This window comes from Conger conger, chromosome 9 (assembly GCF_963514075.1).
Source record: "Conger conger chromosome 9, fConCon1.1, whole genome shotgun sequence".
NCBI classification, from domain to species: domain Eukaryota; kingdom Metazoa; phylum Chordata; class Actinopteri; order Anguilliformes; family Congridae; genus Conger; species Conger conger.
Window position 1 is genome coordinate 32,155,126 of NC_083768.1, and position 18,048 is coordinate 32,173,173.

The window sequence follows — 18,048 nt, forward strand, 5'->3', positions numbered from 1 at the left end:
TCAGACCATTCTGTATCACAATATACCCCACATAAGCTGGTCTCACGAAGGTGTTTTTAAATCTATGATAAAAGAGCTGGAGGCAGTCTCATTGACATTTTGATTAGACATAGGGTGCTGTACTATATTTATGATCTGATGACCTGCTCCTGCCTGTCTTGGCCAGGTCACTCTTGAAAAATACATTTTTTATCTCAACCAGCCTATCCTGGTTAAATTAAGGTAAAAAAATTAAATAAACGTCAACTGCAGGAGAGCGAGACAATGGCTGCAAACATCCCAGGGCTGATAGCTGTAGCTCTGTTTTATGTGATCATTCTGGCAACTGGAATATGGGCATCTCGAAAGTCCAAACAAGAGGAGAAGAGAAGCACTGGGACTGGGACAGAAGTCGCCCTGGTTGCTGGTCGAAATATAAATGTCATTGTGGGAATTTTCACAATGACTGGTAAGTGTGCTGACCATTTCACTTCTCAGAAAACTACGAAGAAGCAGGCACTGTAGCTAACAGAATTCTAAGACTGAGATATAAATAGTGCTCAGATTGGTGGTTGTAAAAGTGCCGTTGTAGAGTATTTGTTTTTACTGTGTCATGTGAATAATGATGTCTCCGTCCAATAGAGTGCTATGAACTCAAAACTGTCAATAATATAATTCAAAGAAAAAAAACCTTTTTCAGTTATTTATCCTTTTTGTTTGCCTGATTCTTATTTCTTTTGAATGACACTTTTAACAAAATGGAAAGATAATTCCAAAAGGTTTTTTCCTTTTGTATTTTCAGTAATACTTTTTACTTTATAGAATGCTGTTTTTTAATTTATCTTGAAAAAAAAGAAAATTGACACAAATTAACAAATGTAAATATACAGTAAATGTTTTTTTGAGAAGACTGTCAACTGTGCGTGTGTGTTTCAGCTACATGGGTTGGAGGAGGATATATTCTTGGCACTGCTACTGCTACCTATATTCCCAGAAAAGGCTTGATTTGGGCTTTAATGCCTTTGGAATATTTAATAACATTTTCTGTAGGTAAGTGTGTGTGTTTTGTTTTGCGCCAATATTACAGTAGTTGCTTAGAAAGCATCTTATAGTTATGCAGTGTACAACTGAATTCATACACCCAGTGTCCACTTTATTAGGTAGACCTATACACCAGTATATACCTTGTTAATGCAAAATTGAATCAGCCAACTAAATGCATAAAAGCATGCAAGCGTGGTCAAGACATTCAGTTGTTTTTCAGGCCAAATGTCAGAATAGGGATAAATGTGATTTCATATCCTCCACTGAAGGGTGTTTATCCTCACCTGCATGCAATCAAATTTGTCCCATGTCACAAGTGGGACAGAGCTTCGTACTGATAGTCTCGCCTTCTTGAGAGGTTTCTGTGGTTTTAAAATGATATTTTGAATTCTGTGCTGATAATTCATTGAACAATAATAATTTAGACCCAGGGCTGTGGTCCAATAGGCAGGGCTAGGCCCCTACCTGGTCTTACATAAAAATAAGGTAGAAGGTAAAAATAAGGTAAAAAGCTAAAGTAGCGGACCTTGAGGCAGGCATCAGTTTGTACAGCTGCACACCGAGGCCTGGGGTTCGATTCCCGGTCCTGCCAAAGCCGAGTTTGGCATGGCATGTTGCTCTGAGGGAGGGACTTGGCAGGGGTTAGTGTAATGTACATGTAATGTAAAGAGAGGCCAGCCATATAAACGACAGCCCTATTTATAGTAGACTTGTCGGCTACACCCTACTTATAGCAAACGTTTTTACATGTTTTATGGAATTTATATTCAACTTCACTTAACCATTAACTAATCAGGATTACCAGAATTAAACATCACCCATTTTAATGTTGAATCCTGTTGCGTTTTTATATGATATATATGATATACAGTAGATACTTCAAGGGTTGTTTCTCCTGAACAATTCTTCCATTGAGTTCAACAGGAAAATTAGTCAGGCCAACAAATGTGTTCTATACTGTATCAGCATAATTTACAGCCGAATCTAGTCCCACCCCCCAATTCCCATAGAGATCCATTCAAATGCAAAGTTATAGCATCGCTTGTAGGACAACCTGAGAACAAGATATCCAGACTCTGGTGATGTTGATAGGTCACAGAAATCAGGAAGTCAGGGTATGCAATGGATATGCAACCAAATACAAAACATGACTATTTTATTTGACATAAAATTTCAAATAAATTTCAAACATTGAAATGGGGGGCTATGTATAAAAAGTGCTGTAATTACTACATGGTGCAACCAAAATGTATAAAATAAAATATATTTTTGACTTGTACTTCCATTTACAGAACTTCAATCTCCGCTTCAGAGAATAGTGATTTTTATGGAACAAAACCCCTTCATTTCGTATATCTGAACCTAACTCTCTCTCTCTCTCCTTTTCTCCAGCTGCTATTTTCTTTGCCAAGCACATGAGGGATAAGGAGTACGTAACTATGATGGACCCATTCCAGCTGAAATACGGGGAAAATCTGACCTGCATTATCCTGATTCCTGCTGTGATTTCTGAAGTCCTATGGGTAGCATGCGTGACATCAAGTTTAGGTAAAGTTCCAGCACTGACTGCTGACATGCAGTAGATATACCATCAGGAGCTAAGGTAAAGGCAGAACTGATACTGAAAGATCTTGTTACGGCATCTGGTTCTGAAGGGCAGTCCTATTTACAGTTTTTACAATTACTAAAAAGCATTTTTCAATACTGATTTCACTTTTTCTAAACTTTTAATGCAACCCCCTGCACCAACATGCAGCTTGGAACAAACTTTCCATTAGAAAGCAGAATCTTTACTGTATGGAATGTAATTCCAATTCTTGCCAGTGTCCCATTGCAAAATACAATTGTATACAAACGAATACATATAAGAATGAAAAAAGTGATACACACATTTACACATACCCTACCTCGATGTGTACATATATACCCCCCAGGCAGGACTACATATACTGTGTGCACATACACTTAACCACAAATATTTATAAACCGAAACCTATGAAGTTGAAATGCATTTGCATGGCTCTTATAGATACTTCTTAGCAAACTGGAACCTGGTCACCCTGTTTTTGCAGCTAACAAGTAGTTTGCATCTTGCAGTGTAGCGTCTGTAGATGCTTCTCTTCTGCCAAGAGAGGTCACTGACCCATCAACACTACCTGAAGAGTTTTTTCTGATCTGACAGGTGTTAGGGGTTTTTTTTATTCCTTATAGGGTGAATTATTCGGCCATCAACTGTACTGTTCGTCCATGGCCAAAATAAAGCAGCTGTTTAATTGGATTGCGTTTAAAAATGTATGCCGTGTAGGCCTCACATGTTGCAAGTGGGATATAATATTTTCTTTAACTGAGCTGCCAATCGACATGTTGAAATAGTTAGATAACCAAGAGATGGCTATCCTGACTTCAGAGTAGCACACTACCACCATAATTGAGACGGGTGCGTGGGGGTTGGACCCAAAATGCACGACTCAGAAACAATAGTAATATGAAGACCCCTCAGGGCTTTATTCGGGACGAATCCCAGGAGCGTAGTCAACACAACACAAGCATCCAGCCAAACAAAAAGTAAACAAACAAAAAAGCACGGTGCCGAGGGAAGAGGCAAACTCGTAGTCGGTAGACGTGCAGGGAGGTCCGGTAGCAGGAGAGCTGTCAGCGGGGCAGATGAACAGACGGACGGTAGGCAGAGGCGTAGTCATGGTCACAAAACAGAAATCAATAATCAATGGTCAATGGTCGGTAAACAGGCTTGGATCGTAACGTGTAATCAATAGTAGCAAATGCTCAAGAGTTGCGTGGTAAACAGAGGCAGACAATTTCGCAGTGAACAGTTGCGCGACTGGGCTATAAATGCGGGTGTAGACAGGTGTAGACAATTAGTTAGAGCGTAGCAAGGAAATGGAAAACAGGTGCGATGGATGACAAGTTTAACAAGGAGATTAGTAATCGTTAGTAATATACCTATCCTGCCCTAGCATTAGTAAATTAGTAAATGACATGCACGAGAAACGTAAGGTAACATGAACACATGATTAGTTTGTTAGTTTCTACCCAATCCTGATCTAGCGTTAGTAGTTTTAGTAAATAGACAAATGGAAACAATTAGGGAGAGAGAGAGAGAGAGAGAGAGAGAGAGAGAGAGAGAGAGAGAGAGAGAGAGAGAGAGAGAGAGAGAGAGAGAGAGAGAGAGAGAGAGAGAGAGAGAGAGAGAGAGAGAGAATAACCACTCAACATAACAAGGTAATATAATCGTACGAAAACATAACTAGACATGACAAGAAAATAAATCGTAACGAGACATGACAAGAAAATAAATCGTAACGAAACATAACTAAACAACATGACGAACTTAGACTAACATAATACATGATAAGACAATACAAGACTAAGACAAAATGAATAAACATAAAACATGGCGAGACAGACCTGAAACGTGACAATAATGCACATATTTTGAAACAGCTGCAAAAGTGTGAGTGGAATGCCATCTGTTGATGAGTTGGTTTAAATATTTTATCAACCTTGGTGTGATTCTCAGTGGTTATTTTCCAGGAGGAACCATGAGCATCATTCTGGATATATCGTCTTACTACTCTATCTGCATCTCATCTGCTGTGGCGATAATCTATACGCTTCTCGGGGGAATGTTCTCTGTGGCCTACACTGATGTGATCCAACTTGTCTTCATCCTTATTAGTTTGGTAAGCTGAAACCTTTCAGGAAATATAAACCAGACAAAATGGCATTAGTTTAGTTAACCAGGGGCTTGTTTCACGAAAGTTTGACGTGTGAGCTGAGATCTGTAGCAATAGATTCTACAGATAGCCTCAAACGTGTGTTCATGTAGACCAGGGGTCTCCAATCTTATCCTAAAAGGGCCGGCGTGGGTGCAGGTTTTTGTTTTAACCCAGCAGTAACACACCTGATTATACTAATGAACTAATCGTGGTCTTTAATCAAGACCTAGATGAGTAGAATCAGCTGTCTTAGTCCTGTGCTAAAACAACAACCTGCACACACACCGGCCCTTTCTGGATAAGATTGGAGACCCCTGATGTAGACAATCAGTAAATCTGCTATCATTCTCATCCGCCTGCTTCTTTTTGGTTTTCTATCGAACTTTAGCATTTGTGCACAGCATTGTAGCGGTCCTCAGCAAAGTGGGCTGTCAGATGCCAATATTTGAAGGATATCCAAAGGTTGGAAACATTTTGCGGTCACAATAAAAATGATCTACGTTGTAAAATATTTTAGTTTCAATGGTTTGTTCTATTTGAACTTTTAGTCTACCTGGTTCACCTAATAGCATATTGCCTACACTAGGGTGTCTTCGTAAATTCACAAAATCCGCTCTGGTTTCAACAGCACTCTGAAATCAGTTCACTTTCGAACAGTCAGATAATTGTCTTAATATTAACATTGACGTTCGCTAAGGTTAGCTAGCTTTCTGTCGCTAACGTTGTTGTGATGTTGACAATAGATACTCGTTCACTAATGTTGCCATTTTCATATTTTAAAATGAGTTCAAATTAACATTAATTCATCCCACGCATAAACATGATTATTACCCGTTTTGTGACACATATATGTGCGTTGAATAGCACTGGCTAGAGTACCAATCAAGCCACAACCATTGTATTTTGCAACGACTTCCTCCGCCATTTTTAGATTGGAATGTTCAGACGCTCAGATAAACAGTCTTTTCGGTCAAAACGCCCAGTGTGTGCTCTGAGTTCCCAGAGCACAGTGTTCTGAATTTTCAAAGCATCTGGATGGAAGGTGCTTACTCCATTCCATCTGAAAACCCCTGGAAAACGGTTGCTTGGAACTGTTAACCCTAAAATTAACAGTTGCCTGAACAAAATCACAGAGAGTAGAGGTTATTTAAAATTGACTTTGTTTGTACTTTCCAGAAGTAAATGGTTTTAAAATAATTAAAGTATACCACAGGATGCAGTCTCTGCAGCCTATCTGTACTTTCTTAGGAAATTGGATGTTTGCGAGGGAGAAAATTGGTTGGCAAAAGGTCTGTAGTTGTCACAGCTTCATTTGCGATTTGCAAGGGACACATTTCTATGAAACGTGTTTTGATGAGATATTGCGATCTGCTAGGAAAATTATTATTTTAAATCTTTCGTGAAACGAGCCCCAGCAATGCAAACTGGTAATTCTGTTGTGTTGTTGGGGGCGACATGGCTCAGGCAGTAAGAGCAGTCGTCTGGCAGTCAGAGGGTTGCTGGTTTGATCCCGAAGTGTCGCTGAGCAAGACACCTAACCCCCAAATGCTCCTGACGAGCTGGTTGGCGCCTTGCATGGCAGCCAATCGCTGTTGGTGTGTGAGTGTGTCTATGAATGGGTGAATGAGAAGCATCAATTGTACAATGCTTTGGATAAAGGCGCTATATAAATGCCAACCATTTACCATTTGTTGTACAATTGAGCCTTTCTGCCACTACTCTAATCTGTCATAAATATATAGGAAAGTTAGAAACTCACACAGACAACCTGTCACTTTGTGACAACCAGTCCAGTCACAGGGTTGGTTGTAGTCACCAACTAAGTTTTACATTTGTAGAAATTTGTAATATCTATTGCATCAGAGATGTAATACGAGGTATGGTACTGCTTAGGTTAAAAAGCACATGTCTCTTAATGGACATGGCCAGATAACATTTCAAATGTGACCACATGTTGTAGTCTAAAGAAAGAAAAACCTATATAAATGATAGCTCTCCCTTCACAGTTTTAAATGTTGATAATTGTTTGAAGAGTAATTAATAGCATAGAAGTATAGAATTGAAATTTAGAATGAGTTGAAATTTCACTTTTTGACATGAAAAACATTAACCCTCCCCATACCAAAATCTTTGAACAGCGCCTTCTATGGAGCGAGATATAAGCAGTGTGACAACCAACCCATGTGACAGCCATCTCCTGTCTCCCCTAATATGTACATTTTATATGTTCATGAAAAGCATAATAATAATGCTTTTTTGTTTTGTATGTAACAGTGGGTGTGTGTTCCTTTCCTGATGCTGAATCCAGCCTCCATTGACATCACACTCACAGCATTCAATGGGACCTTCCAAGCTCCTTGGGTGGGAACACTAGACTCAGAGGACGTGGGGCTGTGGATAGATGATTTTCTGGTTGTAGTAAGTGCCGATGGCTCAACAGGAAAGTGCATGTCATTGTGAAAGCATAGAATTGTTAAAAATTATATAAAGATGGTGTCAGCAGGTAAGTTATGAATAAATATGAAACCATGTAACCAAAGACTTCAATTGGAATGAGAGTTTGTAAGAAGAATGCTGAGAAGTGGATTGCCTCAATGTTTTTATTTGTTCATAAGTATGTTAGTAATGTACTACAAGCCTTCTGACAGACGGTACACAACCAGTGACTGTCTCTTTAAGGACCTGACGCATAATCTGTATGCATACCATTCTTAAAGCCTGGTTTATACCTCTGCGTCGAGTCGACGCGTAGGCTACGCCGTACCCTACGGCATAGCCTGACGCGCACCTTCCCAGAAATGTAACTACGTGTCGTGGCGATGCGGACCGTAAGAACTGCGATTGGTCCGCTTCGTAGCATTGCATTATGCATTTCCGTCTGCTCCGCCATTGATCAGTTTCAGTCGCCTTTGCTGTGTCCGAAACCGAAATCGAAATCAATTGACTTGATTCCTCGTTGCCTGATTAGTAATCTGTCCTTAAAAAAAAGGCGACTTCACATACGTTACATACGTTATTTCAATGTGTTAAGAAATTAAAATGTTGTTTATAAAGTATAACTAAAACAAAATGTCGAGCTCGTTGTGTATTTGCACTTGCGGACAAGCTCTTTTACAGTTCTTTGGGAACTCCGCCGCCGTTAATTTAACGCAAGTAATCGCAAATCTCTCTCTCTCTCTCTCTCTCTCTCTCTCTCTCTCTCTCTCTCTCTCTCTCTCTCTCTCTCTCTCTCTCTCTCTCTCTCTCTCTCTCTCACTATTTGTAAACTATATCTGGTTCGACATTGGCTCAGGAGGTAAGAGCAGTCATCTGGCAGTCGGAGGTTGTTGGATATGGATCTATATAATATTTCTATATAAACTACGTAGTCCAAATTACCTGAAGTATCACCTCTGTGTCACATCATACATTTCTTTTCTTGACACAGGCACCAGGTCAATGCCATTAAAGGACCCTGCTTTGTTTGATTCATTGGCCTTAGCCTATAGAGCACACCCCTTGACAGTAGCCCTGTCTGAACTGCTAAACATAATACAGACTGTACTAGGCTTAGCCTTATCGGTATTGCAGCTGGTGCCAAAAAAGCAAGATTGCCATAGGTTTACATTGCAAAACACGTCCTTTCACTGGCCAAATAAAATAGTTTTTGAGAACCCATTCGGCTTCTGACATATGTTTTCAGCATTCTAATTACTGTCCTTTGCATCAATTAGACTGTGTTTGCTGCATTCCATGGCAGCACACATGCACCAGTTTGTGTATGTATCAATTATGCACATTTTAGTGATGAGGTGTAATGATTCCTGTTGGTGAGAACTTATTCGCAAACTGTACTTTTTATGTTGCAAGCCATTTGTCCATGACATCTCAATTAATTTTGTAGGCGTGGCCATTTTTCTTAAGACATCTGTAACTTGTGAATCTGATATCTGATATTCCCCACCTCTTGGCTAATAGGTGGCACTATCAGATGCCTCTAACTCTTCAATAAAGTTGAAATTTGGTATTTACCATCTCTGTGCAGGTCTCCGAGAAGGTTCGATTTGACTGGCCATTTGACAGACTCAGCCTGTATGTTCATGTCTTGATTCTGAAAAGTTCTGCGTGGAGGAATGGTTAAACGTCCTTCTAAATATTCTCTCTAAAGTTATCGATGGACAGTCTGCCTATGACCAAGTCTCAGCTTCCTAGGAGTGGCAACCTGATTTTCTGCCAAGATGTCTTGCTACTTTATTGAATTAATTGTGCCATTGAACTTAAATAGTGCCCCTGGACCACTGGTATCTCCAAAACATAATTGACCCACCTCCATATGACAGCAAGTATGGGAGCTTCTCCTTGTATGCATTCCTCTTTTGCTGCAGAACATGTTGATTGTGTATATGGTTTCAACTGACTACCCACTCTCTTCTAGTCATAATTCCAATGAGGTTTCTCAAGCTATAGATGCTTGGTTTTGTTTATTGTGCTCAGTAAGGACTGTTTTTGTGCCACCATTCCAATGAGTTTGTTGGTTGCGGCTGGTTCATTATGGATTGAAGAGTATGATTGCACTCATTAAAAACACAAGGATGGGAAATGTGAGGGACGTGAAGTGGTAGAGACAGTGCCACATGTATTGCCGCACTGTAAGCTGTATGAAGAGGAGAGGATGACCTTATTTAAGGAGCTGGCTGATGTGGGCATAGAAAAATTCAGTTTGAAAACCATACTAGAAGAAGGAGAACGACAGAGTGTGGTGGACGAAAACGTAATTCAGTTCCTGAGTAAAACGGGTTTATATCCGAGGGCAGGGGTCAGCAACCCTGGTCCTGGAGAGCCGCAGGGTGTGCTGGTTTTTGTTTTTGCCTTAATACCAGCAACTGATTCAGACCCAAGAAACCAGGTGAGGCGAGTTAACTGCGTAATCCACTGCTTTAATTGATCAATTAAGTGCTGAGTAACAAGAAAAGCCAGCACACCCTGCGGCTCTCCAGGAGCAGGGTTGCCGACCCCTGTCCTAGGGTATAAATCTGGTGCTAATGAGGAGCAGGGCTGCTCACTGTCTTGCACCATTCTTTGCAAACTCTAGACACTAGTGTGCATGAAAATCCCAGGAGATTCCACGGTCCAAGTTACTTAGATCACATTTTTCCCATTCTGATGGTTGATGTGAACATTAACTGAAGCTCTTGACCCGTATCTACATGATTGTATGCATTGCACTGCTGCCACACAATTGGCTGATGAGATAATCGCAGGAATAAGTAGGGGTAATAAACTAAAAATGTTCCTAATAAAGTGCACGATGAGTGTATATTCAGCACTTATTTTCTTTGGATTTTTGTTCGATTTTTGTGGTTTGGAGCACTGTAAATAAACATCTTGCATCTATGTGCTATTTGTAGTGGCGCCTTTTTTTGTCTGGATAGCCTGAACCCTTGTCGGCCTGCCCTAAATGACATTATGTGTCCGAAGTGGGATGGCCAGCCAGAAACCAGAGAATCCTTCTAGGAGAAGGACAGACCTATGGTCCCAGATGGTGAGGCTGTCTGAGGTCAAAGAAGATAAGGCCTGGGATACAGATCATGAAGAAGAGTTTCGGAGGCAAGGGGCACGCCAAAGAACCAGCAGTCGCACCAGAGGTGGACATAGTCGCACTGCTGAGGGACTTCCTCACATTGCTGCAGGAATGGGAGGAAATCAGAGGACTGATAGCATCCTCCCAGAAATGCCCCAGCCAGCAGAAATGACAGAAGCAAAAACAACCTCTGAGAGTCCAAGATTGGGCTTCCCCATACCAATGTCATGCCAATGCACTGCTGCAGCTGCCACTACACTGCAGGTGCCCCTTGTACAGCTCAAGATAGTTCCCCCAGTGGTCGCCAACTGCTGAGACACCAGCCAGGCAACAGAGAGAGTGTTCTGGAAGGAGCCGAAGATGCCTAGCTACCAGCAGGGCGAAGACAAGACCTGATCAAGGAGTGGAAGGAGAGGAAGACCACTGAGGGGACGTTAATGATGGTGCGTAAGGTGGATGAGGAGAAGGAGGGTGACCTGGAGGCCTGGCAGCAGCAGATGCAAGTAAGCCTGCACTATCTGGAGAAGAATCGGGGAGCTGAGCTTCAAGCACTGTTCAAGCAGATATCTGATCTGCCTGTTGTCCTGGAGCATAAAATACACCTCTGAGACTCCACTCCCATACGGCAGCGACCTTACTAGTTTCCAGAAAGCCTGGTGCAAGGGCTGAGGGCAGACATCCAGGCAATTAGGGACCTGGGAGTTACTGAGCCATCAGTGAATGAGTGGAGCAGCCCCATGGTCATTGTCCGAAATATGGACGAGTCGCTCCTAGTCTGTATGGACCTCCCCACCAGTTTCCCGGTTTGACACCTATCCAATGCCATGGATCAACAACCTGCTGGGGAAAATCGGAAAGGCCAGCTTCATCCCCACCCTGGAGCTCTGTAAACGGTACTGGCAGGATAAGTGTAGAGAATACACTGCCTTTAGGACACTTCTGGGGTTGTACCAATTTACAATAATACCTTTTGGACTACATGAGGCACCTGCAACCGCATGGACCATGTGCTGCAGGGTTGCAATGACTTCTGTGCAGCCTACTTGGATGATGCTGTCATTTTGTCATACCTGGGATGAGCATGGAATATATCACAGTATGTGCAACAGGGGAAATACATAGAAATGCTGTGGTAAAGGTTTTATTGGCATATAGCCATTATAAATTAAAATGAGTAACCAAAACTAACCAAAATTCCAGTACAATATTACCGTAAAATGTATGTTTACACTGAAAAAAATAGTGGAAGTCGCGGGTACAGTAATGCTGGTCACATACTTAATTTGGCCACATGTTTTCGTCAACATCACATCATACTGTATGTGGAAAGAATCTCTGTGCATGCCTGGTCCATGACATCAGCTGATATATTCAAGCATCCATTCTCTATGTTGAATGGCACCATAAATCCATGCCCCTCTGTCTCTCCCCCTCCATCATTCATAGCTGAATCACAGCAGACAGTGCTACATTTGCATATGTCCATAATATAAGTATGATGACCATTGCTAGAATCCTGACAAAACAACAAGTCACGATGAAGCAGCTGTACACCGTCCCCTTTGAGAGGAACTCTGAATGTGTTAGGGAACTGAGATACCAATAATGTATGTCCAGGTAAGATGTCTGTAGACTACAGTACAGGTTTTCATCAAAAGCAAATAGCACAGCACACAGGTGTTTTAGGTATAATGCCAGCTACTGTAATGGTATGTGTAACTATTTTGTGTTGTGGGTTTATTTTAGAGAGTCATGGAGCTTGAGGCCCAGTAAACACTCTACACGTTTATACAGTATTTGTTGATGAAGCTGGTTTCAACCTTGCCAAAACATTCCGGCGCGGGAGGAATATCATTGGAGAAAAAGCTACTGTGGATGTTCCAGGTCAGAGGGGAGCCAACATAACAATGTGTGCAGCAATATCCTCCGATGGACTGCTGTGGCACACACCAGTGATTGGCCAATACAATACGGAGCTCCTCTCCACATTTATGGATGACCTCTATGGCTTGTCACAGGTGAGGAAATGGGTCAAAAGTCAGGACGAAATGTGCAAATATTTTTAATCATATGGGACAATGTGTCATTTTACCATGCACGTGGCCTCACACAGTGGTTTGAAGCCCGTCCACAGATTATGTCACTTTTCCTCCCACCTTGCCATTCCTCAACCCCCATCATCTCACTCGCCATCCCTCAACCCCATAGAGGAATTATTTTCCTCATGGAGGTGGAAGGTATATGACCACCATCCACATGAACAGATGTCCCTCCTGAATGTGACGAATGCTGCATGCCAGGAAATATCTGTTGAAGATTGCCAGGGAGGGATCTGGCTTTCCAAGAGGTTTTTTCCCAGGTGTATGGCAAGAGATCATATGAGGTGTGATGTTGGTGAGAACCCGTGGCCCAATCCAGAAGACCGGGTTGACTAATAATGATGTTTATCAATTAGTTCATATTTTGTATATGCAGTATGTGTTTTTTCTTAATAATATGGCATTGTAATTGCTAATTAATTTTGTGTTTAATTTTATGTTTTCTATGTTAACATTTTTTGTTGGCATTTTGTAATTACAAGACAACTGCATATGCAAAAATAAAGCATATTGCGATATAGTTGTGCATTATTGATTTGTTCCATTCTTTAATTTTGTATTGGAATCTTTGGGCTTTTTAAAATTAAATGTCACAAGTCTTTCTATTATGAGTGACAAAGTGATATTATTGGCTGACACCTACAGCCAGTGTTATGGTGGAATGCTTTGATTCTGAGACGTGTGGTGTGAAGTGTTATGGTCTCATTTTGTATGCAAGATTAACTGTTGTGTCAAGGTATTGGGGAAGAAAACTGTGTTCAGTTCAGTGTTAGGAAATAGGTGTAACCAATTGTAATAAAAACTGTAATATGATGTTATGTTAATATTATGTTAATAAGACTTTCATACAACTTTCCACGCTGTGATCCTGTCAACCAATTAGCCTCTCAGGAAAATTAAATGTACATAAGGAGGGCAGACTGAAAAGAAGTTGTTCTTTGTAGAGTACCGAATTATTTTATAGTCAAGCCCCCTTTTATCCAGCCCAAACCCACAGTGATGCAAATACTATGAAACAACCAAACCAATTTTTTAGATAGACCCCAGCTATACATCCCAAACCCATGTTGATGAAAATACCTTTTCTGCAGACTATGAATCAACCAAACCTGGTGGAAGCAAAAAACATTATGTCCATTTCCAAACAAAATAAGTAATTTAACTTCAGTTTTCAGTTCAATAGTCGCAGTGTTACACATACACTTCCCTAATGTATTCCCAGTTATCATTATATATTAAAACATGTTTTAGCATGATGGTTCAATTGCTAACACTGTCTCACTGTTGAACATTTACTTTTGAAGTTTAATTTTACATTTACCTATTTTTTCTTTCTCAGAGTATGGGAAGTCTGGCTTCTCAAGCTATATATCAGAGAATTTTGTCTGCAGCATCACCCAAAGAGGCCCAAGTCATATGTTTTGCTGCAGCAGGCTTTTGTTTTATCTTGGGTATTCCTTCACTGCTTTTTGGTGCCGTAGCTGCATCAACAGGTAGGAGAAACAATTATATATGTTGAATACACAGCTCCCACATTGTATGTGTGTGTGCTCACTCTTGTGTGTGTGTATGCACTCTAATATTATCATGCCTACATGTACTTGTGCATACTGGAGTATTATGGATGTGTTAATATAGTCTCTTTTTTCCAGATTGGAACATGACCAGTTATGGTTCTCCCTCTCCTTTTGACCGTGGTGAAGCTGATAAAATTCTCCCAATTGCTCTGCAACACCTCACTCCCAATTACATCTCCATCTTGGGGATTGGGGCTATAGCAGCAGCAGTGATGTCATCCATGGACTCCTGTCTCCTGGCTGCTGCTTCTTTATTTACTAATAACCTCTACAAGACCCTGATTAGAAAGCAGGTGAGTTGAGGTGTACAAAACCCCAGCAAACTAAGCCAAACACTAATATTGATCTCTGTATAGATTTTATCTATATCACACAGAGACCTTTTGTGTTTGTTGTGTTTCTACTTCAGGCTTCTGACAAAGAGCTGCAGTGGGTGATCAAGATCTCAGTGACTGTAGGTGGAATCGTAGGAATGATACTGGCCTTCTTTGGGAACGTTCTGACCTTCTGGATGTTGGCTACTGATGTTATGTTCACCCTGGTTTTGCCTCAGCTCGTCGGTGTTCTCTTCTTCCCCATCTCCAACGGTTACGGTGTCCTTGGGGGTTGCATCCTGGGAGTGATGCTGAGACTGCTGAGTGGGGAACCTCTGCTCCACTTGCCCCCTGCCATCCATTTCCCCGGATGCAAGCTCATCGATGACGTCTATGTCCAGCACTTTCCCTATCGAAGTCTGTCTGTGATAGTGTCCCTGTCTGCTATTATTCTGATTTCCCTTGTGACCTCTCTGCTCTTTGATAAAGGAATCCTGCCAAAGAGATGGGATATATTGCAAGTCAGGACCCATAGTGCACCCAGTAGAGCTGAGGCCAAATCTAATGTTGACAACTACCAGCCTGTAGTTTCTGGTCAACTGCTTGACACAACTTGTTAGATTACATGTAAAGCAAAATTATTTTCTTCAGGTCAGAGGAGGATACATCGATCACTGTTTTGTAGTTATTTCATTGGGGTCTTGCATATGACAAATAAGCTATGATATGATATTGATAGCTGAATTGTGGGATCTCCTTTTATTTCATTGAGTTCTGAAATTACATTTCTTTAGTTGATTTTATGTGACTGTTTGGGGTTAGGGAAAATACTCAGTGATCAGGCAAATCTGCTTGCTTTTTTTGTATTAATTTCAGCTTTGTTGGGACTATTTTGGGGTTTGGCATTTTATTTACTTTGTACTGCCCATGTGTGTACCATTCTTTGTTTAAGTTAGCGACCCTCGTCTTTAGGCTTAGATGTTGGTTGTTCTCTTGTAACTTAATAAAACTCTTCATTCATCCATTTTCATTTATTGTTTTTACAAGCATTGCTCCAACAGGTTGCTCTGCCTATCAACAAATTTGACAGTTGATTTTCTTGCTGTCAAATGTTCATGCTGTCTCTTCCGGTGGCCCTCCGGCTTCAGTCCCACCGGAAGAGACTGCGAGAACTTTTGTTTGTGGCAGTCAGTCGGCCCTTTGCTTTCACTCAGCAGCTCCTCAACTCAACTGCCGGCACTGGCTGCAATCCGAGTGCCGGACTCTCAAGGAAATCGTGGAGCAGGTGGCACTGGAGCAGTTTATGATGTGGCTCCCGAAAGGCACTTCAGACTGGCTCCGGTGCCACCAGTCAATCTCCCTGAGCTAGCCATTGAGCTAGCGGAGAATCATGTGTCTGTTGGAGAGGACACGGGGAGGAAGAGTCCCCACAACGGACCAACAATCGGTGTGTTCATTGGTATGTGTGCACGGGGGTGTTTGTTATTATCCGACTGCATGGTTTTAATTTTCAATTACAGGACAAAAGCTTAGTATAGTGGCTGGGGTTAGTACCCACACCCCCCTTCCACTGATTCTGGAACATGATTGGCCAGAGTTTAGAGAGATGGTGAGGGTGAAGCTGCCAGAAGGTGCCCGACAAGGGGTGTGTGTGCATTGCCCTTTTGCCGCAGCTGGGGGTGAGGTGGTCACTGATGACGGAGATCCAGGGGAGGGGCCATCGTGCGGATGCTTCCCAGTTCCGGATGTGACAGAAATGTCTGACAGAGATTCGGGGGTGGAGGTTATAGGCCCTCCCCTACTCCCTCAAACAGTCTCAGGATTAAACACTGGGTCGAGTTGCTGACCAACCATAGTTGGCTGCACTCACTTGGCCAAATTGTACATGAACAAGTTCAAGAAGGTCAGAGATGACAATACTACAGAGAAGCTCAATCTCAAACATCCAAACCAATCAAACCAGCGTATAGGGGATGTAGACTATGACATTATTTGTTTTGATAGGAGAGGAGCACGTCAGATCTAACATCTCAGTTGATTAAAATTGTGGAGAGAGGTAGACCCTGCCTTGCTAGCCATACTGGATGTCATGTCAGATGAGCTGGGACCAGAAATTCCCAACTCATTCACAGCTCATTCACAGTCAGTCCTCTGGGCGATAAAACCACAGCTATTTCGGCTTGTCCCCAACCCAAGTCCAAAAAACAAGTGAGGTCATTCCTTGGGCTAGCAATCTAGACTATCACTGGTTTCTCACAGATTTTTCCAGTCTCGCTGGCCGCTTGACTGACCTCACTCAGTCCAGTGGAAGGAGCAGTGCCAGGATTAAAGCATGCTTGTGTGGTGATCCTCTCTTGATTAGCCCTGACTTCTCTAAACCTTTTGTAAACTGATCCCTCGGATAGAGAACTGGGGGTGGTAATGTTCCAAGGAGAAGAGGACATGAGCTGCAAGCTCAGCCCCAGGGAGTTAGAACAATACTGTCCAGAAGTAATGTCTTGCCATAAAATGGTCTGCGCTGGTGTGTGTCATGTTGGCTCAGTTTGAGAGAGAGCTGAACGTCCAGCAGTGAGCTTAAAAGCTGCTTGCTTTAGTTTGATGTCTTTCATTTCAGTTTATTATTTTGTGTCTCGATCCCTGCTCACTCTCTCTGTAATGGTGAAAACCGCCATTTTTAGTATTTCCTTGTATCAAGCTCTTCTGTCCCCTCAGTGACAGTGTCATATACCTCTACATTGTCATCTATGGTTTGGCCAATGTGCTGCTGTTTAATTTAATATTGTCTGGCACCAAAACAATGAACCCAATGGCAGGACCACAGGAGTTAAAGTTAAAAGTCTTTATTAACTTTATCCCAGATCAGACAGGCAGAGGTCGAGAACGAGCAAACAGGAATGGTACAGAATCGGCAGTCCATAATCGATAGTCCAGGCAAAGGTTTGGTATCCAGGCAAACGGTAACAACACTGTTATGTTCCTGTGTTCTGTGTGTTAGTTTATCATTGTTTTTTATCATCATTCTTGTAATTTATTATTTTTCATATTCATGTCTGGTGTTCTGTTTATATTCGTTAGTCTTTGCACTCGTCTTCCCCTGTGATGTCTGAGACTGAATGTTTTCTAGCCCAGTCACTCCCTTGTCTGCGTGCCCCACTAGTCGGGTGTTTACGGTAGTTCCGGGGTTCAGTCTTCCTTCCAATCTTACATTCCTTACTTCCTGTTTTCTCTCCATTTCATGTGTGTACATAGCACTAATATACTAATCCCAACTAACATAGAATTTGGACAGTACTAATTATACTAACACACAAATATGTTTGTCAAACTAACAACTAACATTCACTAGTTTTGGGTATTTGTAATTTAAATCACTTAACTAACTTACTAACGCATCTCCAGTTTCAATTCTGTTCTGTAACTCCACCTCCCTATTCTATCACTGATGACTTGCTTAGTTTCAGCGAAGTATTCGCACCTGTCTCTCTCTATCTCTGCATCTCCTGATTCTCTGCAATTGTCTACTCTCTAGTCCGGAGCTGTTTGTATTACATGTGTGTCATTGTGAATCCAGTCCGCGTTTTCGTTTCCCCCTCGTTATTGTCCTATTACCCGTTCATGTGTCTCACCTGATGTTTATTTGTTAGACCGCCCTAACTCCCATGCCCCGCCTAGTTTGTCTCATTCCCCTGTGTATTTATACCTGTCCTTTTCAGTTGCACGCGGCTAGTTCGTCTTGTC

The 18,048-nt window shown here is 41.7% G+C and overlaps 1 protein-coding gene across 1 annotated transcript; it reads left to right on the forward strand.

The window, feature by feature from the left end:
- Positions 1-264: 264 nt before the first annotated feature.
- Positions 265-15,054, forward strand: LOC133137851 (high-affinity choline transporter 1-like). Its single transcript, XM_061256235.1, has 8 exons — positions 265-448; positions 916-1,029; positions 2,416-2,571; positions 4,576-4,724; positions 7,035-7,178; positions 13,759-13,912; positions 14,072-14,289; positions 14,406-15,054. Exons 1-8 carry the CDS (start codon positions 265-267, stop codon positions 14,928-14,930), a joined length of 1,644 nt encoding a protein of 547 aa, XP_061112219.1. The 3' UTR covers positions 14,931-15,054.
- The last annotated feature ends 2,994 nt before the right edge of the window (positions 15,055-18,048 follow it).

Coding starts and splice junctions, on each gene's coding strand:
- LOC133137851 (XM_061256235.1), top strand. CDS start 265: ATGGCTGCAAACATCCCAGGGCTGATAGCTGTAGCTCTGTTTTATGTG. Junction 4,725..7,034: donor TCTTCATCCTTATTAGTTTG/GTAAGCTGAAAC, acceptor TGTATGTAACAG/TGGGTGTGTGTTCCTTTCCT. Junction 7,179..13,758: donor TAGATGATTTTCTGGTTGTA/GTAAGTGCCGAT, acceptor TTTCTTTCTCAG/AGTATGGGAAGTCTGGCTTC.